The sequence below is a fragment of the Vanellus vanellus genome (assembly GCF_965231255.1).
Source record: "Vanellus vanellus genome assembly, chromosome: 1".
Taxonomy (NCBI): Eukaryota; Metazoa; Chordata; class Aves; order Charadriiformes; family Charadriidae; genus Vanellus; species Vanellus vanellus.
In genome coordinates this window covers 147,994,899-148,019,341 of record NC_138905.1, presented here as the reverse complement: position 1 = coordinate 148,019,341, position 24,443 = coordinate 147,994,899, and the positions used below count along the sequence as shown (strand labels likewise).

At 39.6% G+C, this 24,443-nt stretch overlaps 1 protein-coding gene across 2 annotated transcripts in view; it reads right to left on the bottom strand.

Moving 5' to 3' along the window:
• The window catches only part of GABRB3 (gamma-aminobutyric acid type A receptor subunit beta3), a gene marked incomplete at both ends in the record, with an annotated part of 200,300 nt that overhangs the window by 24,778 nt on the left and 151,079 nt on the right, over positions 1–24,443 (bottom strand). For both annotated transcript variants that reach the window (XM_082495459.1, XM_082495460.1), the window contains 3 exons: positions 1,068–1,205; positions 2,317–2,399; positions 7,952–8,172. In XM_082495459.1, coding sequence (XP_082351585.1) covers positions 1,068–1,205; positions 2,317–2,399; positions 7,952–8,172 — 442 coding nt within the window. The remainder of the gene's footprint in view (positions 1–1,067; positions 1,206–2,316; positions 2,400–7,951; positions 8,173–24,443) is intronic.

The following is a 24,443-nucleotide window of genomic DNA, read 5'->3' as shown; positions in this document are numbered from 1 at the left end:
GTTGCTCAAAGAGCCATTCCACAAAAGTATATCCAGTCTTGTGGAGGAGCAGGTAAGCCTTTGCTGCCAAAGGTAACACTGGCTGCAGAACGGAGGGATATAGGATTAGAGTATTGATTTCTCTTTAAAACACCCTTCCGTTCACAACGATAAACAAGAACAGCAGCAGTTGGCAAACCCCCTCATATTAATTTCAATCCCAGCAATATTTACATTTTGTTCTGAAATACAACTTGTGTTTCTGTGTACTTTGAAACAGATGCTGTGTCCAAAGAGTGGGTGAAGTGATGCTTACAAACATAATAGAGCTGTGCTTCATTTGTTCTAGTGTGCTGGGACAGATGGAACAGCACACTCCTGTGGTCTGAAGAGTACTGAAAATCTGGAGGTTCCAAATAGTGGCCCCACACTTACTGATGGCTTTCTGTATTGCTTTGGTCTTTCCATACATGACATTTTCCTATGCTGGTGTCTAACATTAAATATGTAAATCAACATTGTGCTTTGTCACCCAAAGGCATCCAATGCTGTGAGTTACCAGTCCCTTTTATTACATCTTCAAGGAAACAAGGAGAAAACCCAGGGATTTAATTTTAGCATCGTAACAATGATGATAAAAGCATTGGCTATGTATAGAGTATTATATACCCATCAGTGCAAATCAAGATATAAAAGGCATTACATTTACTATACAACAACAAAACAAACACACACTGAAAAGTTGTAGGGAGGTGTTCATAAAAATGGTGGGGTTTTGACCTAGGATGCCAAAACATACTTATGTATGATCAGGAACCCTGTAGGCTACATTTAAACTGATGATTCAGAGGTGAATGACTTCATATTTATTTAGATCATAGATATTTAGGCGCCTGGTTAAGTATTACACACAAGAAAAACAAACAAAAAATGCTATTTCATGGGCTTCTACCTTCAGGCTTTATCAAGTCATTTCTTTAGCCAAACACACAACACAGTGCTAAGACTACATATGATTAAGATTAACAAACCAGTAATTGTTGTACACAAGGAAATTAAACAATAAATGGGCAAATGACAATACTTGCCTGTGGCAAAGACAACATTCTTTGACACCAGTCTATATTCCACGATGGAGAACTGAGGAAGCTCAATCCTCTCCACGCCAGTGACTGCATTATCTCCACCTCTCCAGTAGAACTCTATGTCATCAGTTGTGTAGCCATCTGCAGGGAAAGAAGGAGAGTAAATCAGAAATAACAGCAGACTCAAATGTAGCTTCAAACACACTAGACACAGTTTGTCATTTGAGACAAGGAAAAGAATCAGAACTGCTGGAGTGGTGGAGTGGTGTATGGTATTTTGTTCTGTATGCCTGTGGGAAGGTCTCCCAAAGAACCATTACAGTCTACACTGGAATTTGAGGCAAAACACTCTGTTTTCCTTTTTTTTCTTTTTTTTTGGTATCACTCTCCTAAAATTCACATAAGGACTAATGGCCCCAATGAGACAGAAAATGCTACCCAATAATCTGCAAAATTGCAGCTTAGCATGATTTAAGACATCATACGCATTTAACACTGAAACCAAGTGTATATTTATGCTGATAATCAGCAGGAAGGAAAAGGTGGATTATTCAATGAATGCAGACAAGCAGATCTTTTCCACTCACACTAAAAAGAGCGAATCGCACCATTTCCATTAGCTTCTCTAGTGGAGGACTAGTGGAGGACTACAGACTATACACTACTATTTTCTGTATCTGGCCCACAATCTCCAGCCAGCAGCAGAAATGGAGCAGGAACTCTTGCAGTGCAAATATACACCTGAATATTGCAATCCTAGGTCATGACTAGGTAGCAGAGAGAATCTGGTTCCACGTGGAACAGAATTTCAAATCATAAATGGGGCTGATCTGAAAGCGGAGGAGGGGACCTACGGCAAGACCATCCACGCATAATACAGCACACTGAAAGAAAATGATATCACAGTGTTTGCCCTCTTGAAAATGAATCTGATTAAAATATGAACATTCATTCTCTTGTGTTGAAGATAAGCATCCAGTTACTGCCTCTGCCAAGTCAGGTTGGAGCAATAAATGGCTTCATTCTGTCCTAAACCTGTTTTTCTAGGATGTATCCATCCATCTAGAAATGGATGACCCCTTCTATTTTTTTAAAAAACTCAAATCAACAAACAAAGAAAAAATCCAAAGGGTGGTAATTGCATGATTCACATAGTGTTTATAGATACCACTGTAAATATTACACAGTTCTATAAAAGGAAAACTGCCCGGCATTTGAACTAGGTTTTACATGCATTTACTTATGTACATACAGCTTTCTATTTCCAGAGTACAGTTCTGCTCATCTAATGGGTATCTTCTCAAGTCCATCATACAAGCTGCAGTGGTTGTGATTCTGAAATACAAACACCAAACAGAATTACTGTACAGCAAGTAATCCAGGTTCTGTTGTTGTTGTTGTTTATTTTTCAAAGTGAGGGCTCTCATTGTTTTACACGGAGCAGCAGTTTAATACAACAGCAGTTACACTGACTGCAATGGAACAACTCACTGTGACTTACCCTTATGCAACCAGTCCCTTTGGAGTTCAATGAACCTATCTGCATATGCAAATACTACATAAAAATTTGCTGAGATTAAATACTATGACTTTATATCAGAAAATGTGAAGCGAAAAAAGTCTGCTACAAACGTCAAAATGATCAGAGCTGTGTGAATAACCGATTTCTTGATTCTGTGGCAGCTCTAGAAAAAACTGAAATGTTGAAAAAATGTCTTAAGTCCAGCAAAACGCTTTGTTTCAAAGTTGAGTATACTTCTCGAGTTTTCAAATTTAAGGATTTTGTAATGAAGCACCATATTGAATTTTAACGTTTATACCCAAATAACAATATATTTTTGCTTTTTTATTTCTAATGCAGCAATTTAGCACACTAATGATGAATTTGCAAAACACGTCAGTAATGATGAATCTGCATTTTTCATCCAGCTCTTGTATATCAGGAGCGTCAACAGCACACATGTACAATCAAAACAATGGTACTAACAGCTTCACACAGCATTTGCACTTTATTTTTAAATTAATTTATTTATCTATTTGTACTAACTTTCAGACAGATATAACCATAGGCTGGCAATTAATTTTCAGTGTATTTCAGTGTTTTGCTGAATCATAGCCTTCACCAAGAGTATGTACATTATTATGTATCATTTCTTTATAATGGAGTCATATAAATTTCACATTTAAATTGTCTTCTGGGCCTGACTAGGTCTGCTCCTTAATGATCCTTTTCTGATACAAACAAGACATGGACCTTGTACACATTTAATTCCTAAACGAGTAATATTCTGGTGATATCTTGTGCTTATAATACAAGAGGGGAAATGCCTTAAATGGACCTCTAAAAGCTGGAACCCTCAGTGTTAAGGTTTTGTCCATGTGTTTTCTCAGTTTTGAAGCTTTCTCTTTAATCCCTTAACCTTCAGAAATGACAGTCTTCTAATGTGGTAAACTAGTCTAAAATTCAGGGTGCAATTTCAAGAGGAGAAAAGTAGTTAGGTGCCTTTCTTCAACTCTTTCACACTAAAGAAAAACCTGGTGTTATTATGAATACCTTGTCCAATTCTCCCAGAAAAGGAAGGAAAAATGCTTATCCTTAGCATATAGGTTATTTCAGACACATAACTTCACATAATATCCAAAGGAAGGAATTAAGCCTGTTATAGCTATCTCATAGAACAACAGAAGCCATCTTTCTCTTACTGAGAAAGTGCTTTTGCAAGAAAATATTATAAATTCTTTGCAAAGGGAGAGACAGCTGTATGAACACAAAGGCAATGGATGTGCCAGGAGAGGAAAAAGCTTAAGGATCTGTTACTCAGCATATGTTCTCACTTGGGCTCCTACCAGTAGCCAGTGAGGAAGGCACACACCTGATCTTTGTCCTTCCCAGATATATCTACAGCATGATCATGCCTTTGGCACTGCTGTCCACTCCGTGTGTCCTCTGAATACCCTGATGTTAATCCCACAAGCTTTCAGAGAGATCAAGTATTGTATCACAGGAGGATACTTCAGGTCAACCCTCCTCCAGCTGTCTGCTGGGAGATGCTCTGGTTCCTCTGTTAGCACATGTCCCAGCGGACTGGAATAGTTTACAAATAACAATTCCTCAGCTGCTCTGCACTTTAGGGGGATGTTTTCTTTGCGCTGAATGTCTACAAGTGCCCTTCTTGACTTTCAAGCAAGGTGCTAGTCACATGGCTATTACTTATATCCATGAATGCATCCTCAATATTACGGCTACTAGCTGCTCTAGCTTAGCATATAAAGTTAGTAATAGCCTAGGGTCTTAGAGGAGAAAACTGAGTCTTAAATCTGTGATCATTGATGAACAAGGTCTTAGCAGTGATCAGCTTTAGAAAGCCATACTGATTGTGCAATCAAATGATCTTGTTCCTGAATCAATTGATAACTGTGCTCCAAGTAAAACAAGCGGGCACACTGAGGCGTTGCTGCTACGAGGTTTCTATCCCGTGCTTTAGTCCGTTCCCCGACACTGATCTACAGCTCATTTAAGATCCTGCAGCAGAATCCTCAGGAGCTAAGCTGATACAAGAGGGAGTGTGGTACCAGCATCTTAACTATTATGTTGTATAACTAGCTTTAAATGCCAGCCATACAGAAAACATACTTTTACAAATGATTAATTTGGCAGAATTATTAAAAAATATGCAGCTGGCAAACTTGCATTCAACTTACTAATTCCCTTATGACTTTTTAAGGAATGTATTTTTATTTTGGCCTGTTCACATACTGTAGGGGTTCTGCGTCACAAGTTCCAACACCAGAAACTGCATATTCTTGCTCAAGAAACTTTTTACACTGCAGCAAAACGCATGCTTTTAATTTCATAAATATCCACTAGAAAAGAAGATACAGCTAGATATAGATAGAAACAGATTTACCGCATCTACTAAAAGTTGAGTGCTCAGAGGTCCCTCCTGAATGAACATTCAAGCAACCAAATTTAACTTGCACAAATGCTCACCGAAAGCAAATTTTAATTGCTCAGGCTTGTGCACACTCCCAAGAAGAGCAGGTTTATTTTTTATGGGATGGGATGCTGCCTGACACAGCAGGACAACAAGGTTTCAAGAATTCATCATCACAGCAGTGACAGAGAAACAATTACGAGCCAGACAAAGATAAAGCGGTAAACTGTTATACATACATTTTGGGTGAAAGCAATACACAAAGGAAATATTTTTAATTGTTTAAAACTCCCTACTCCAGTTGTCTGTCCTCTGGGTACAGCTTCTCTTACCTTTCTCTGCTACTTTATTACCAGGCTGATTGTCTTTGGTTATTTTGATATATTGTATAGGAATCCCACCTGTGATGTGGGGATGCAGCCGGGAGGTGCTGCATAAACAACTGACAGGAGGTGATCTTCTGTCCCCCGTAAGTTTGCAATGTAAGTCAGTCTAAGCAATATAAATACTTCTCATATGACTAGGTCACAGTCCTGATGGCTAACTTGATCCTCTTCTCATCTTGATACAGAAATACACTCATCCAGAAAAGAACAGAAATAAGTGTGGTAGCCTTGTCTGACTGATCACAACTAACCTTTTTACCTTGCAAACATCCATCGTGTTTTATATTTGCGTGATAAATATGTGAGTCTGTTCAGACACGACCAATCTGTTCCTTCACTCTATTTAGTTATAACGTTTACCGTTGTACTGCCTGAGAACAAGAGATCTAAATACGGCAACACAAGTAGCCGGAAAGATTCTACTTTTGATCCCCAATCTATAATGTCATTATTTCTTTTTTGGTCTATTATGAAAAAAAAGCTGTTGTATGATCATATGTGTTGTATGTTATTCTGAACAAGGTAGGACAAAGTCAGTATCGTGCCCAAAGAAAAAAATTCCCAAGCAATGTGCTGAGCTTCAAAAAGCTCCTGCCCCATTTGCTCACCCTCACAGACTTCTGCGGCAGTAGCAAACTGCTTTCTCTGAAGTAGCGAGGCACCCTGGATAACTGAAGGTCAAGTCTTTCAAAACTATGATAAATTCTGCATTGCTCAGAAGAGAACACAGAGCCAGTGTGGCCTCGGGATCACTTCCGTTATAAATTTTTGAGGAACTACTTTGCTCCATGGTTATTCTATAATCAGTTGCAACCCTCCAAAATTTCCCCTATTATTCTCAGCGACCCTATGTTTCGTGGCACATAAAATGCCGGGTTCTGGTCTCAGCCCACAGGATGAATCATGGCCTCTAGGCTGCGGCTTGAGGCCAACACCATTGGGATGCTCTGAAGCCACAACACAAGAAGTTTGGCTAGTGGTAGAGCAACACAAAGCTCAAGTTTTAAATCAACAGGGCTAAGGCTCAGATAATTTCTTCCTTCTGATCACAATGTCCTGTATTTTGCCAAGATTTAACTTCACACCATGGCTATCTGAATGTGGATATTGTGTGCTTTCAGAAGAAAGGGAATGGAAATAAGTTTGCCACACATGAGCCACTGGTGAAATCCCTGCCGAGCAAATACTATCAAGTGATAAGCAATCTGCTTGTGGACGCTTATGGTTTGCAGAAGAGGAGGCTAACTTATTCAAATACACTATTTTATGACAGATAATCCTCACCTGAATGACTCCAAATGTTTTTAGTGTGGCAGAAAGACTTCTATACATTATTACGATCACAAGATTTCTAATCTACATCACTTTTTAATTACATTGCTTGTGGGGATGGTTCTTGAGATACCATAAAGGACACAAAAATATCTTGCATAATTTTTTGATATTTAACTACTTGTGGAAAGAATCCTAAACCTGCAGTGTTCCGTATTTGGTCAAAAGCATGCAAGATGAAAGCTTCTTTTTGCTAAAAACAGTTAAGTATAGAGACAACATTTCCTGAACATCCTAAACTTCTTTCAGCTTTCATAATAGACTGAGTTTGTTTTCATTTTTTCTAGAAAGATTCATCCAATTATAGTCCAAGAGCCAAGTCAGGTAAAAAGTTCAACTGTTGATAAAAACCAAAAGCAGGTAAACTAGTCACATAATCCATCTCAACCACTTTTCAGATCTCATTCATTTTTATACTAGGGACTTCTAATCCTGTACTATGTGTGTGCTGCAATCTTGAGTATTATCTATGCGTAAAAATACAATGGTGGATGATGATGGAAATGGAACTTTCACTGGCAAAGACTTGTTTTGCTGGTAGAGTTTAAACCACTGGAGCAAGTGGAATAACCTGTCAAAAGAAAGCAACTTTTTGATACTGCCGAGTCTTCCATTAAGATGTTTGTTAGTGTAATTATGTTTATAAGGGAAGGATTTTTCAGCATTTCTAACCCTAAAAGCTATGACAGAAAACAACGAAAACATAGGTCAAGCCTAAAATACGCAGAAAGTAGGATAACGTAAGGTCACTTTGTACCTCTGGTTTGAAATGTAACACATCGCAGTGCTCATCCCTGTTTGAAGAAATCACTGCAGGTACCCATAGTCACGGTCTTGCCTGTGGCTGACTCCACTCAGCCAGGGCTGCTTGTAGCTTTTTCTTTATAGACTACAGACACATCAAGAGACAACATAAGCACCCACGTTCAATCTTACTGCCTGTATTCTGGACAAAATTTTCAGGTTTACAATTAATGTTTGCCTTTCTGCTTCCTATAGCCACCGGGCTTTCCAGATATGGTGACTCTACAGAAACAGATAAAACCTGACTGAAGGCGCTTCTGGCAAAATTAAGAAACATCGAGTGTGTCATTTGTTTTCTACAGGCATCTTTTGGAGTTACAGGAAAGGTTACATAATACACTACCCAATGTTTGTAATAACCTTGTACCGGAAAGCAAATATCAACAATACATAACAACAGTGATTAAATCTTCATCATGGAAGTACAGACCTGAGGCCGTAAAGCACCGTTCCATCTGGATGAAGGCGAATCATTCGATTCTTCACGGTAACGCCATGCACAAATGATTTCTTGTCATTTAAGAAGTAAGTGTCAGGCACCCAGAGTTGATCCGCCACTCTATTATCAAGCGTGAGGTTGAGAGGTATGCCAGCATAAGCCAGCCTCTTATCTCTCCAGTACTGTTGAAAATACATAGTCAAAGTGTAATCCTGGCGAGGAAAAAAAGAGAAGCACAACAGTCAATCATACTTGGTGTAACTAGCTTATTTTACTGTTGGTTTAATTTTAATTTGAAATATTCATATCACTTCTTAAATAATTCTACTAATTCAAGTATCACTCTAGCCTAAGGCAGTATTTCAAATCTTAAGAAATTCAGCTATTATTGGTACGTTTTGTCCTGCTCCTCCATTTCTTTCATTTAGTCGCCCTGACAACTACCCAAAATTACGATGTTTGTGGAATGATAAACGAAGTAATAGGTAAACACTGCCATCTTCCCCGTTTTTAAAACTGATAGATGACTGGAAAAACATTCACTGTATTTTGAAGTAGTATGCAAACTTGTATCTGAAAAATAAGCTGCAAAGATGTTGTCTATACGTGCGCCTTTGTGTGAGACTGCACCTTTCAGTGACATAAAGATTTTCTCATCAACAGGCTACATCGGTACTTAGTAGAACAGTAAATTGCAGTAAAATCCTACTAATGTCAATGTTTGGTTTTCATACCTTTGTCGGTTAAGGTTCATGGTGTCTGCTAAGAGCTGTGATCACTAACATAGCCGTGGATACAGAAGCCTAATACACCCATTTAAAAATTCTTTATTTCATTTCAGGATTTTCTAATTTTACTTGGTCATGTTGTAATAAGGCTATATTGAAACACTGAAAGTCTTAAACAATAGGCCTCATTCACTAGCTTCATGGTATTATTAAAAAAAAAAAGCGGGAACATTTTCAAGTTAAGTAACAACAACATTGAAAAAAAAAATCACACCTAATATCAAAAATTCCTGTTGGGAAAGAAAAACTTTTGTCTTTTCTTTCCGTCATAACTTTCAAAGTGTGGAAGGACATTTTCGTTTTTAGAAAGCCTGTTTTTATGCATGAGATGAAAAAGGTGAACATCTGAAAATAATACTTTCTTATAGATGGAAATTAATATTTACAATTAAAAAAAACACTGGGTTTAGGTCTGATAACATTGCCGTATTTAACAATGAAAAAAATGAGGCAGTAAGTACAGGCCATTAAAACTCTGATTTTCAAATTACAGAAGTGCTGTAAACAATAAAACTCTTCATGAAACTCTTCACAAACCACTGAGAAATTTATGTGATCTCCAAACACATTTAAATATTTAGCAGCAGGTGTGCAAGCCACAGGATACCTATATTTGCATCTGTTTCTACAAGCTGGTGATGCAAAACCCCTCAGGCTTGCTGCTTGTTTGGGAAAAGGATGCTCAGGCTTTCTAAGTACAGCTGTTGGGAACGGTCCATTCTTGTAATGGGTTTCGTGTGGAGACAACCCAGTTTCAGGCACTGATCTTGCCCTGCTTCCCTCCTGCCCTACAGCCTTTCCTTGAAATCAAATGAAACTTGAGCACGCCCCTCACACTCAGAGCCTTCGCATTTTTTATTCAGTGATTCATCCTCTTTAATGAGGGAGCTGCTATAGCTTTAAGAAATCAATTTTAATTGCTTAGAAAAATAAATCATTATAGATATTAATGACAAGCTGTTCCCATTGTAGCAAACCAATAGGAGACCTTTGAAAACAAAAGTGCCCGGTGATGGGAGAAAGGAGCCCGTGTGGAACTGCCTGGAAGGAAGCTCATTCTTCAAAACTCAAATCCAACACGACTGCTCAGGAGAATGTGCTCCAACCTTTTTGTCAGAAGCTTTCTTCGGTGGGACTAATCGTCCCTGCTCATCGCTGAATGAGCTACCGGCTACACTGGGTGCAGGTGCCTTGCTTCCATTAGCATGTCAAGAAGACCAAAGCTCTCCTCATATTCTCTGCAACCAATTTTTTGGCACTGATGCATTAGAATTAATATCCTCTGCCAGCTCCGTTTCACCTTAATTAAAGCTTGTTTCTATTAATGTCTAAAATTTGTTATGTGTTTGGCTTCTATAACGGTTTGCACATCAGTGTCAAGAAACTGGGGATTATAAAAGCTGTGGGACACATTAGCAGTACACCAAAAGCTCACTATGAACAAATGCACAATATATGTGCAAAATAATACAAAACAGAAATAAAGAGATGGGGTGGCACTGCACAGCATTGAAAGAAGTGAACCAGCCAGCCCTAAAATATGAGAGAAGCAGTACATTGGAGCAGAAGAGAGCTTTAGGCTAGCCTCCTTTTTCCTTTGGCTTGAGATAAAATACATGTTAACAGCTAATGAACAGAGTAATTAACTAGCTAAGTAAAACATATGTAACAACACATGCAGTAATAGTCAGTCATTTTACTTGTTTATTTAGCTATGGCAGGGAACAACAGAGAAAAAAGTTTACAAATTGCATACAGAAACAGCGACATCCAGCAAACCTCAAGAACCTTCAGCGTCTCGACTGAAAGACAAACTTCCAAAATACATCCTCTAAGGTACAAATTTCATTAGTGCTTTCTCAATTAATCTTTACTTCTTATTTCATCTTAACCTTAAATAAAAAACACCTCTCTATACATCTGCTAATGTATATGACTATACTTGCATGTATTGAAAGCAATGATACCGCGAAAAGTTATTTAGAAAAGAAATACACTATTGCATGCGAAATTATCAGCTCATTCCCAGTTCTTTGCCTGGTATCTACTAAGGGAAATGCTCAAGCAGCATCTTCTGCAATGGCAAGATACTATCCAGAGGCACTGACGGATCTCCCCAACCCCCCCCTCTGCACTTGGAACAACAGGCATGGCAGAAATAGAGAGCCCACGAAAGCACGTGTGCTACCACACACCTTGAAGGAGCACTGTACAGTTGCGCTCCGTCAGCCTGACCTGCTCTGAAGACGACAGGATAGAAAGAATGAATATGAACCATGCTGGTTCACCATCACACTTTTTCCGATCACTTCAAAGCAAAAAGCAGCAGCAAGCCCATATTAGAACTGCACGGAAACTACTTGGTTGCGCAAGGAACGATAGAGTGAGCAGGAAAGGCCAGAATCCTTAACACCCATAAGGATATCAGCTCTCATTCTTTGATTATCTAATTTACTAGGCTTCGTACCCACAAAGGAAGTTTTCCCCTTTTCTACACTCCAGAGGAAAATGCAAAAGTGGTTTGAGTGTGGACTGGAAAAATGGACTAGGCATTTGTCAGGTAAAATGAGAAAATGGACTTTTACCCCTAGGTAAGCAGCCTACAAAGTTTATTAAGGGCTACCTTCCTCCAGGGGAGCTTATGGTGACTAGCTCTGATGTAGAGGTCAAAAGTGTAGATGTCTAAAGCTAGAAGAGATTAATCCCACGACTGGTACTGTATTAGGGTGCTATTATATGTCAAAGATGACACAGAGTTGCCAGTTTTAGGAAATTCTAACTGCTGCACAGAGCAGTGGACAATTTTCTCAGCAGCAAAGACCTCCATAAATCATATTTTTTTCCTACACAATACCATGACATAGCCAAGGTCCCCCTTCCCCCTCTTCAGTTCCTCACAGTAATAGATGCTTCAGGTTGAGAATGGCAATAAAATCACTCAAAGCCCTGACAGAAGGACAAACACAGTGCTTCTGAAGCACAGGAGAAATGTCCTCAAAATGGGAAAAGCTTGGCTGCAGAAGCAACACGAGCTTTCTTTTGTGTATTCAAAGACCATGGAACATCCTAAAGCGTAAAGAATGCTGACAAGCATCCTTAACTTTCTAGCACTGCCACAGTGCCACTAATGTAAGGAAAGGCACAAAGTAAGGTGTGCTGGTGTTTTTTCAAGTTTTCCCTGGGCGAAAAAAAAAAAAGAAAAGAAAAAACTCAAACAGTAGATAATACTTGGGCAGGAATTTAGATAGAATGGTATAGAGGCCTCTATTGCAACTTAAACAGAGCATAATATATCTATATGTGTGTATTAGCTGTGATTTCAAAGCATCTGAAGCAAGAATTATAGACTTACAAATATTATAAGATGTTAACCATATACAAAGACATTTTTAAGCATTTTCTACATGACATTTCTCTCTTCACAAACCGAACATACCATGTAGGAAGCACAACTATGACTTAACTACAAAGCCACTTCACACAGGCAGAATGTATTATAGTCTGCTACTCTACAGTACCTAATATACTGACTATAGGACTAATGAACGACAAATACTAATATGCTGTAATACTAAAAGCAAACGATAATTTGTTTTCTATTACAGGGTTTGTTATCTTTAGCTTTTCTCTCCTGCACTCAATAAAAGGGAAAGAAAAATTTAAAAATATTGTTTACTCATCAAAATAAAATTAACAGCATTATAACAGCAATAATGCTCTAAAATTGACTATCGCTGTTTACAGTCTTGGTGTGTTATGTATCAAGGATGCTAAAGTTTTCCATTAGCTGTAAAAACGTTGTGTTTCTTCAAAATGACTACTAGATAGAACACTATAATTAATAATTATGATGGAACACTGTTAATATGGTAGTTAATAAAAAGAAATTATTCATGCAAAACAAATATATTGAAAATTACTTTAACTATTGGAAAAAGTTATACAAAAAAGAACTATTCTGCTGTTTGAGCAGACAGCCTTGTATCTACTTGAAATTTAGATTCCTCTCTTAGATTTGCCTTTGAATCTAAATTCACATCCTGGTTTTCTTGACCAACAGACAAATGTGATTATTACCATTGGCTTTTGGATTATTTATTTTGATGAGTTAATAAAGTAAATACTCATTCAGTGGGTAAACAGATGTGTTGAAAATCCATGCCTTAGTCTCCTTATAACTTCAAGGTTCGTTCCCTCACCTTCCACATAATTTCAAAAATTAGATATGGCTGCTGTAGTGTACGGAGCTATTTCTGAAGCGTTGATGATTGAGTTACATTCTTCCCAATCAACCCAAAGTGAGTTGCAAAGCCAAACTCATGAACCGTATGCTTTGACAACATAGCTGTAAATCTGTCCCCCTGATATACACAGAAGAGACCTGAGAAATAGATTCATGCATACATTAATTCACATAGTTAAACATGAATATAATAAAGACATATTCAGAAAATCAGAATATGTCTTAGGAAGGTATGTCTGACTTAGGAAGTCAGAATTTACCAGCAATACTAGTCAGTTGTGTGAGATGATGATCACTTAAACATTTTTCTCAGCATTCAAAATTTTCTAAAAGCTTCAGCAACCTTCATATTGAATAAAAGTTTATTAAAGATTTATTAAAGAAAAAATTACATTACATTTTACTTGTTGATATTTTGATTTGCCCAATGTCTAAACTACACATTGGTTATTTAATTGGAGAAAATCACCAAACTCCAGTCTTCTGCAAAGTCTTTTATAAGAAAACTCCCTGATTAGAACTTCTCTGGTGTTAGATGTAGTTCATGAGCAGCCTGAGGAAAGGGGATTTTACATGCATACAGACACACACACATCCACCCTACCCCACCAAAGCACCTTCCTCTAACATTTCTTGGTCTACCTGCTGTTATAATCAAGATTCATCTCTCCTATAAGATCCTGATCCAGGCTTCTCTCTTGCACCACTCAAAAACCCTGTAATAATGACCGGTTGAAAACATGGCACATATTGTCCCAAGCATGTGGCTCAAATATTCTTCTGTTAAGAAAATGCAACACTAAAGCAGCTCAATTACACTGATTTCACTGTGACTCTCCATATATCCATGTTGTCTTGGTATCCTTTGTACAAAACTACCATGATTTTTCTCCTCTTCTATTGAAACACACAAGAACATTGTTATAATAAGGAAATATTTAGCCTCCAAGAAACCATTTGATGCTATAAAATAAAGTTTTCCAAATACACGTATGATTGCATGGGTCTTTCCTGCCCTCTCATACCCTTTGGCACAAGAGTTTCCGTCTCCACCACAACCACAGTGCCTTCTCCAAAGAGCCTGTTCCCCACCAAGAATCTTCGAGAGCTCTGAAGAGGGTTGCCATACCAACCAGCGCTTGGCTTTCCGCAGGCAAAGGGAGCACGGTTGACATAGCAACCGGCCAAAGGAGCTTCTCCCCAGCTTTTCGGGGACAGGTGGTGGTCACTGCAACAGAAGAGAAGCTTCTCAACGGGAATGAAAGGAGCAGCCGGGCACCCTCAGTGGGCACTGCACCACACCACCTTCCTGCCATGGCCATGAGAGCTTACTCTTCAAAAGGTGGGTATTGGCTTTTCTCTGTACGTGTTCCTCTGCCCACAACAAACTGATGGGGATGCCTTCCCACTGTTGGGGTGTTCTCTCATTTGAACGTCAGAGGACACCACCTGCCAAGGAAGCAAATGCTTGGGCTGAGCTGTGGTAGGCAAATAAGGAGAGAGACACAAGAAAGTTCCTGCAAACACTTCAGTTCAGGGACATAAGGCAGGACAGTAAGAAGTTAGCCAGGGCTATTTAATCCCTGACAGACAGGGGTAGGGGGAGAATACTTAAATATTCCTTCTCTGATTCAGAGTACCACAGGTATTACACCACCACAGGCTTCTCAGTAATCAGGAGTTTCTATTCCCAAAGGATTTATCAAAGAACAACTTACGTACACCTTTACACACCAACGGTATCATACTCTCTGATCTGGTAGCAGAAAGCTAGCCAGAAGTACGGTCTTTCACTACACCCCTGAAGATCTGTCCAAAGATTACGTGGCAAATTGCAATCAAAATCCACTTGATGATGGACAGATACAACATAAAATTCAACATCTGATGGAGCCCTTCAAAAAAAGAGGAATAGAAATAGATATGTCAAATGTTTAGATGCTATACTTGAAAACTCAAAAGAGATGAAGTCAGGGAAAAAACCACCAAATATCCTTAAGGAAAAAAAAAAAAAGACTTATCAGAAAGAAAAATAATCCTAGGTTCAGTAAGGCATAGAACTTGCTTCATGAAGCACAAATTTATTTATTTTAGAGCTGACAGGACCTCAAGAAAACAGGTACATTTAATTGCACTAATTGAAACCCTGCTAACAACCTACAGGGAAGAAAAAAATCAACCTTTATCAGCTGTCAGCTGGTTCCCACGATTGAGGCAGCTGACCTTAGAGAGATGGGAACTGACAACTAATGGATTATGCCTCCTACACAGTAGCGGGATGTGCCACAAGTAAGTTGGAAAAACGAGCTAGTGCCCTAAAATCTTAAAGCTATGGTCTGCTTTATTTTCAATAATGATATATGAACAGAGACTAAAAATTTGGGATCTACCAGGTACCCATTTTGGAGAATGAAGGATTTCTCACACTTCTACTTTGTTCTTTTTGTAAATACACTTATATCTCTGTTTAGCATTGCTTGAATTATCAATAAAAATCTCAAAGGAAAAACAAAACTCAAAGAAAACCCTGTAAGTTGATATTATTTGTCATATTTGTTCAGGTCTTCCTATTTCTAAGACTATTGTATACACAATTTTTTTAGTGTTTGCAAGGTGCTCCAGGACAGCAGGGGTGGAGGTAGTTAAGAGCCTCCATAGCTGGGCATACACAGATGTGTTTTACACACTGTGATCATAAATATACGGTTCTGTGCCCCTCTTATGTGCTACGATTAAACATGAAAACCCTCCAAAACCATTTTCAGTAAACCCATATATCAGACTGAAAAATCTACAGTCATTTTGTCACCGTAGAATTGTAAAAAAACCTTTCTAAAGGCACTCCAGAACCCGTATGATATTTGTTTAATCACTCCAGAGTTAACAAATGAAACAAAACCATATTTAGAAACAGAGAGCTAATGGAAACATGCCCCTGAATGAAAACTGAAATACATATCTGTTCACAACCACATTTTTTGGTTAAAAAAATGAGCATTTACTCCACTGTGGGAAGAACTTTTTAAATTTTCTCACCTCCAAACCTATTCATTCTCTGACTCTGGGAGCCAGCCAGTCTCACTGGCAGTAGAGCAGCAAGGCTAACGCCCAAATTTCTACTCGCTGTCTGTGACTATCTGAACCACCAGATACTCTTAGAGGAAATCCCATTCAAGACAGACACCACGAACAAAATGCCCTTTTAGAAAAAAAGTGAGAACAGACTGGCCATCACATGCTTTCAAAACACAACTTAAAATACGATCCGTCTGTTTTGCAATATCGTGGCACACGCCATTTGGGTGTGCCAGGTCTAGAGACCCCCAGACCTTGTTGGTCCTGTCAGTCCCCTGGGGCTCCCCCTATCCTGCCCTGGGCCCAGGACCCCATGTCAGTTCCCTCGGGCTCCCCACACACTGCCCAGGGCCCAGGACCCCATGTCAGCCCCCCGGGGCGATCAGCCCCTGCCCAAGCGACGCCACAGCCCTGCCCTGCCCAGCCATGGGCCCCCTGAGCCAGGCCCACCCACGGGCCCACGTCCCAGCCTTGGCCCATCCCCCGGGAGGTGCCCCATGCCCGGGGCTGGGGATTCCCCAGTGACCCCCGGCTGCCCTGTGCCTGTCTGGGTGTGGGACAGGCCCTAGTTGCCCTCCATGGGTAGCCCCCACCACCATGGACACCATGACAGGGTGTCCACAGCAACTGTGGCTCTTTATTTGTAAACGAGCAGTTCACTGGGACCAGGATATTATGTTCATTTTTGAGGAAGGAAATGCACTAGAAGAGATTTCTCTGCAGTGGCAGAGAGTGGGAAAGGTGATCAGTGAGCTGCCCTGCACAGCCTATTCCCTTCCCTCCCAGACACGTTACGTATACTGCTAGCTTCCCCCACTTCGCCCTCTCACTCTTATCAGTAACACTAAACCCAACTTTTCATCTTGCAGTCACAAAACTGGGATGCCTGCTAAGTCAAAAGGAAAACAATGCATTTGCTAAAAACTCATTACTGCGTGTAGGATAAACTCATCACGTGCCACAGCTACGTTCATAAAACTTGGTAAAGTGCAAAATAAATAAATGGGTAAAAAAAAGCCAAACGCTGCATCCAAGAGGAAATATTACAAGCATATGTGATATTCAACCCCCACACAAACCTCTCGCCGTACAGAGATGTGCAAAAGAATTGGAAAAGAGCATGCCACTGTCAGTGCCATTTAAAAAATTAGACTGTGAGTGATTTTAAAGGGAAATGTCTTGCTGAGGGAGCGTCTCCCCTCCTGCACGTGATCCGAACACCCTACAAATATCTGCTAATAGCTTTTGGAACCAGGGAATCAAAATGTGCCACTGCATAAAGAAAAATGAGGAGGGTTTTAAACTGTAACACTGCCTGATCCCTGAAGCTGCGAACAGGATGGTCTAAACAACTGACATGAAACATGTATTTAGTCACAAATCTTCAAAACCTCCAGTTTCAGTAGATGGACTTTTTGAAGTGGAGTTCTCTGATGACAGCAGGCACTCCCAGGGGCTTGTACCTACTTAGGATACTTAGAGCAAAACTGATCCTGTAGTGGATAACGTGTTGGTTACTTTCCCCCTTGTTCAAATCTCATGAAGTTCAACAAGGCCAAGCGCAAGGTCCTGCACCTGGGTCGAGACAATCCCATGCACAAATACAGGCTGGGCAGAGAATGGACTGAGACCAGCCCTGAGGAGAAGGACTTGAGGGTGTTGGTTGATGAGAAGCTCAACAGGAGCCAGCAATGTGTGTTCACAGCCCAGAAAGCCAGCTGTATTCTGAGCTGCATTAAAAGCAGTCTGGCTAGCAGGTCGAGGGAGGTGATTCTGCCCCTCTACTCCATTCTCATGAGACCCCACCTGGAATACTGCATCCAGCTCTGGGGTCCCCAACATAAGAAGGACATGGACCTGTTGGAGTGAGTCCAGAGGAGGGCCATGAAGATGATCAGAGGGCTGGAGCACCTCTCCTGTGAAGACAGGCTGAGAGAGTTGGGCTTGTTCAGCCTGGAGAAGAGAAGGCCCCGGGAAGACCTTACAGCAGCCTTCCAGCACCTAAAGGGGGTCTACAAGAAAGATGGGGAGGGACCCTTTATCAGGGAGTGTAGTGAAAGGACAAGGGGTAACAGTTCTAAACTGAAATAGGATAGATTTAGATTAGATATTAGGAAGAAATTCTTTACTGTGAGGGCGGTGAGGCACTGGAACAGGTTGCCCAGAGAGGTTGTGGATGCCCCATCCCTGGAAGTGTTCAAGGCCAGGCTGGACGTGCCCTTAGGCAACCTGGTCTAGCAGGAGGTGTCCCTGTCTATGGCAGGGAGGCTGGAACTAGATGATCTTTAAGGTCCCTTCCAACACAAACCATTCTGTGATTTATGGTTCTATGATCTACGTACAGTAACAACACTTTCCCCAAGGCTAGTGTAGGCTATTTTCCAAAATCAACACACATGTGCAATACAAGATACCTGCAAAGACGAAAAACTGTGAATGTATTCTGCTGTATGTTTGCTTCAAGTAATTGAATGTAGAAAGGGCTACTTATGTATTGCAACATTCCTCCTAGTCTGGTACCAATTGGAAGGACAGAAGGCAAATATTTTTATTACCTTGGAAATTTGGTGAAAACAATGAGAACTTAAAACTCAGTTTATATACCTCCCTTACACAAAGTGTTTTTCCCTCACTAGACAGTTAGTCTGCTGTATGTAATGCTTGTCCTGCAGTAGAATTACCCGTATAAATCTGTGCTAGGTGGACACACTGATATCAAAGGCACTCCATGAATTCATAAGTAAAGACAGACCAGTTATTTAGAGAACCAGAGTCTTCCCTACCACAGGTACAGCCTATAACCACTGCTCAATTACTTACCTAATTCATCTGCTATTGTCAAATACCTCAGAAGCAGAAAAGTGCATTTAAGAGGCAAGAAATCATTTTCCCCATGAGGCCTGTGGGTGAACAAAATGTGGCTGACTAAAGGAGCATGAGCAAGCTACATTATATACCATTGTTTCAGCCAGAGATTAGTATTCTGCAGAGCACCTCAGTTAGGATAATCAGATGGCCTCCTCAAATACAAAAATTATATCATTGATCATCTACCTCTGCTCTTGCTCCAGCAGTGCTTTTTCATGTTGGCTGGAGAAACAGTCTTTCAGACAACAGCATAGGGATGAAGGGTTTAGATTTGTCAGGAACTGGAAAAACTTTGTACAAAGTCTGCACAGCAAAAATAGGCTTCAGGTAGAACTGCTGGGACTAAAAACCAGGAATGTTACCAGAGAAGGGGATTGAATTAAAGACTATAGGAAAGCCAACAGGTGCAGAAGAAAATCTGGCTTGGGGAATGAATCACAGAGGGGTGAAATCATAAAAGCTTTATATCCTTGAGCAAAAGATTAGACAGAATTGATACAACTCATTTAGGACCCAAATTAAGCTCATTCTGCACCCAAAAGTACCATTTAAAGATAGCGTAGAAAAATAGGCAACCAGATCAAATGCATAGATGCTACTATTGAAATGCTAGAAGTTTTAAAATAAGATGAAGGAACTAGGATACCTAGTTTTAAGTGAGAATATTGACCTAACAGGAGCATCAGGGACGCAATGGAAGGAAATCAGTCAGTGGAAACCTGTAACACAAAGCAAACTACATAGGCAAGAAAAGAAGGATGCAGTTTACACTACAGAAAGCTTTGCATCAGATAGTTAACTGTATTGAATATTACACATCATCTCTATGGATTAAGACGCCAGGCCTACATAAGTATTAGAAATAAGTTGTCACTGCCTAATCAGGATGACAATGGTGTCAGTGAGGTGCCAAGAGAGATTTAAGAGACAGCAAAAAAACAAATTAGTAATCAGAAACTTCAATCACCCCCACACAGACTGGGTAAATGCCAGGTTGTGATGCAAAGACTAAATGACACCACAAATGACTGATTCATGGAGGAGCTTTTGGTGAAAGCTGAAACAAGGCAAGACACTCTTGACTTGGTTTTTGAGCAATGTGCAAGTTGTGGGTCAAAATGCTGTGACGGAACAACTGCTCCATAACCCTGATGGAATTGGCAAATCATCTTTTAAAACCGAGAAAAGTCTAAAATGACATAAAAACAGTACTTAATTTACAAAAAGTAAACTGTATAAAAATGAGGCAGCTAGTTTCCAAGTTGGAGAAGAGATTGTTTCTAGTCATCACAATATGAACTTCTGTATATCAAAAATAACTGTTGAGTAACAAACATACAAAACCCAGAATGTTTAAAATTTCAGGTAAATAATTAGAACTAAAAAGATGTACTTCAAAAATAAGGAGTCACATCTGAAGGCGCAGAAATAACTAAGAAGATAAACATAGAAAAGCAAGCCAAAAACACATAAGCAGTAATTTGCCGAAAACATAAACACTTACTATAAATCATCAAATGGTCTTAAAGAAAGCCTTGTAGAACAGGGAAGTATTTCCTCCCATGGATTAATGACCAGGTAAAAAATAAGAAACAAACAACAGAGCCCAGCAGTCAGATTTCACAACAGCGGGAGTACACTTGCAGACATGAACAGGGATCTGTGCAGGACTCCATTCTGGTCATCACCCTCATAAACAGCATAGACAGAGGACGCACATTAAGGTCCTTATATTTGCTACATTTCCCAGAATAATAAAAATTAAAGATGGGAGTGTGAGGAATGCAGAAGGACAGCAGCATTCTGAACGCCTGAGTGCTAAAACAGATAAAATGCAATGCTGGTGCACAGTAATACATATAGGGAAAAAACAATCCTACCTATGGACCAAATGGTAGGTTCTGAGCTAACTATGACCACTCAAGAAAAAAAAGGTTGCGATATTAACCAGCAGTTTTATGAAGAGATCAGTTCAGTATTCTGTAAAGTCAAAAGAAGAAAACTGAATGTTAAGATAGCTTGGAAAAGAAATAGAAAAAAAAGAAAAATCATTGGACTGCACCATTCTAGTCTACTTACCTATTGAATGCTGCGTGCAGGTCTGGTCCCTGTCTCTAACAGGACAGAGCACAACAAGGTACCAGTAACGGCAGCAAGGGGAATGAAAGGCACAGAACGTCTCCCATATAAAGACAGACTAAACATGCAAGGACTTTTCTGCTCAGAAAAGAAGAAATTAAGAGCTATGTTGCAGATATCTCTAATAACGTTATGGAGGAGGCCAACAGCTATTCACAGCTCCTCACTTGTAAGAAACAGAGAGCAACAAAAGAAATTACCAGATGTCGGCCTCAAAACAAAGGAAAGGATACTCTGTTTTCATGTGTACTTGCATGGATGTGCGTGTTTCAACTGGGCAGTTCTTAGCCACTGCTTGACACCAAAAATATGCAGATGTCCCAGGAAGCCCCTGAGCAGTTTCATAGTTTGATACTGGGAGAATATTAAAGAAATAGCACAATTTAGTCTCATCCTACTTTTTTACTCTTCCTGAGCCTTCACCATTGCCCAGAGTTGGAAACAGTATACTGAGAAAGATGGACTTCTGGTCTAACTTCATAACGCCGTTCTCATGTCCCTGTTTTCTCAGAGTGTGCTATCAAGTAATTTAGGACTCTGTTGCATTGTTCATGAGCTGATGCGCTTGTCCTGTGGTGTTAATAAGCATTGCTGTCGGTCTGACAACTTATCATTCCAGGGGGAAAGGAAATAGAAGTTGTGACCTGGAACACTTAGACAATTCATTTTTGATTCAACTGCATAAGAAGATAATTTTCTACATGAGATTTTTGCAAATAGCATAAATATGCCAATGTAGAATATTTAACTGCCTGTCAAAGTTCAGGATTTATTACAGAATCGCTTCTTTAATGATGTTGAGTGATAGTTATGTTCACTTTAATTTGTCTAGCATCTGCTCCTGGCAAATGTAAGCAGATGCGTCTAATTATTACCTTTCGATACTTATATATATGCATAGCATGAATAAGAACATGAAAAAATTAAATTTTTGTGAAGTAGAGGTAAATTCCTTTGAAGCAAACGACATGGCAATGAATCAGATAGCTAAAATATCTATTTTATAGTTGGGAAGTTAGCAAATAAACACAAGAGATACATTATTCCAAGTGAAAACATTGTTTGAAGACGACAGCTATATTTAGTCTATGTGAAATTTAAATTAGTTTGGTGCTCAAAGTCAGAACTGTGTTCTTTCCAATTTTTGTTAATTGATAGAGGTAATATTCTTGACCTTATTTTCCAACTGCAACGCCATTCACATTTTACTTAAGTGTTCTTTACATGTTGAAAGAGTTTTAAATTGGTTAAAACCTCAGTTAAAGTGTGCATTTACCCTTTTAACACAACACAACAATTACATCCATTTCTGGTCTACGTCAGGAGGCACAAGTTTAACTATAAATCCCTTGCAAGAGCGATCCTCCACTCAGTTACGCCGGTCCCCTCGAATTGGGACCTCCAATCCCACAGCCCCTCGTGCAGCCTCTCCACCGCTCTCACCTACGTCAGCAGCCCTGGATTTCGGGTCAGGCGTTGACAGCGCAGCTCTTGGACTCACTGCTGTGCCCAGGGACAAATTGCTACCACCCAGCGGGCTACCACCATGCAAGCCCACAGGCAGGCACCACCGCTCGCCTGACATGCAGGGTCTGCTGCACAAGGGAGTAGCTGTTGGCTTTACGGCCAGATTTCTGACCGATGGCTGTCTGTCCTGTCCCCGGCGAGGCCGCTGCTCTGCACGGCAGCACGCTGGAGAGTCTCTGGACTCTCTGGGGTTGTAAAATGTATTGCGCAAAGAGGGTGCGGCGGGTTTCTAGGGCAATTTGATCAGGAAAAACTGAACCCTTGACAACTCTTGCAAGAGCAGCAGCGTCTCAAACAAACCAAGAAGCCGCACCATTCGCACCAAGTGCAAAGTCGGTTAGGTTATCACCTCTCATACACCGAGCACAAATCGTGCCAGTAAAGAAGGAAACATTTGACTTTAAACATCTGACTACCTATTCAATCCACAGGCAAATTCTTTTAGCAGTTTAAATTTTAAGGATGTTTGTTTCACTATGAAATGATCTCATTTTATTCACAGAATCTAGACAAAATGGCTCTGCTCACAACCAAATATGGATTTTTTTTTTTTTTACACGGTACAAAAACAACCTGTAAATAGTTCAAATTTTGCTAGATGAGAAAGATGTATCTAAAACCATATTGCATGCCAATATAGATCAGTGGACAAGCTAAAAATAGTTATTCATCCTCCTCAGTGTGCTATAGTGAATTTTGATTCAGTTCCTATTCATGCAAACAGATACTTTCTCTACCCAATTAGCTAGTTCCTGTGACGACTGTAAGAATTTTGCATCTTTTTCTAATTAGAATTGCAATTATCAGCTACTAGCAGAAACAGAATTACCAAATCATTAATTATATAAAACAACAACAAAAAGTAGACCGTGTCTCAAAATCAGAATCAGTCTATAACCTAGTTTTACATTATCTCTTTCACACTTGTCTGGGTTCATCTTACAGAGAATTCATTCCTATATGACCAGCTTTTCTACATGGTCCCAAATCCAGCAGCTCGCTTTCAGAGTAGAAGCTGCTGAATACTGAGCCCATTAAAACATCTGATGCTATACTGGGAAAAAAGCTCTTAGAAATGGGGTGGTAATGATGGAAATGGATGCATTTGAAAGACATGATTGATCGGTTATCTTTTACAATTACCTGTAACAAATGCATTTACACTAATTAAAGAATTGACTTTCTTTGAATTCAGACCCTGTTCCCCAGTGGAGCGATTTATGCTTAGAAAAGGCCTTTGCTAGAATTACCGATGTAAATGTTATTATTAGAATAACATGACATCGTAGAAATATTCCAAATGGATTTATAAAGTGGGTCCGTGATAATACAATAACTAAATACAAATATAAAGGATTTGTCTTTCCTACCAGATATACAGACCATGCACATATTTGTATGTGCAGGCATGCAGGCTTTAAGTCCTCGTGCCATGCTACAGTACATGAGAGAAACATCCAGTGTCTTCATGTCACATTAACTCATATTTCCAGTAACACAGCTACCCCACCCAGGCTTTAAAAAGCTACTGGTTTATGGTTAATGTTACCATTTTAAAAAAGCAATTTGCTGATCATTCCAAGCCATCTGAAATATATGAAAAGTACCCCTTGGAGCTATTGTTTCAAAACCTTTACCTGAGGCTATGAATTATAGAAGGCTAATTTAATTAAAATTTATTTTAAAAATATCAGTAGGTAATATTGCTTTTTTGGAGCACAATAATTTATTTTTACATACTTTGTGTTTTCAGAATTGGTTGACCTTCCTTTGCGGGAAAACTCTTCAAATGACTACGAAATGTAATGTCATTTGAGTGTTTCCAGTAATGACAAATACAAAT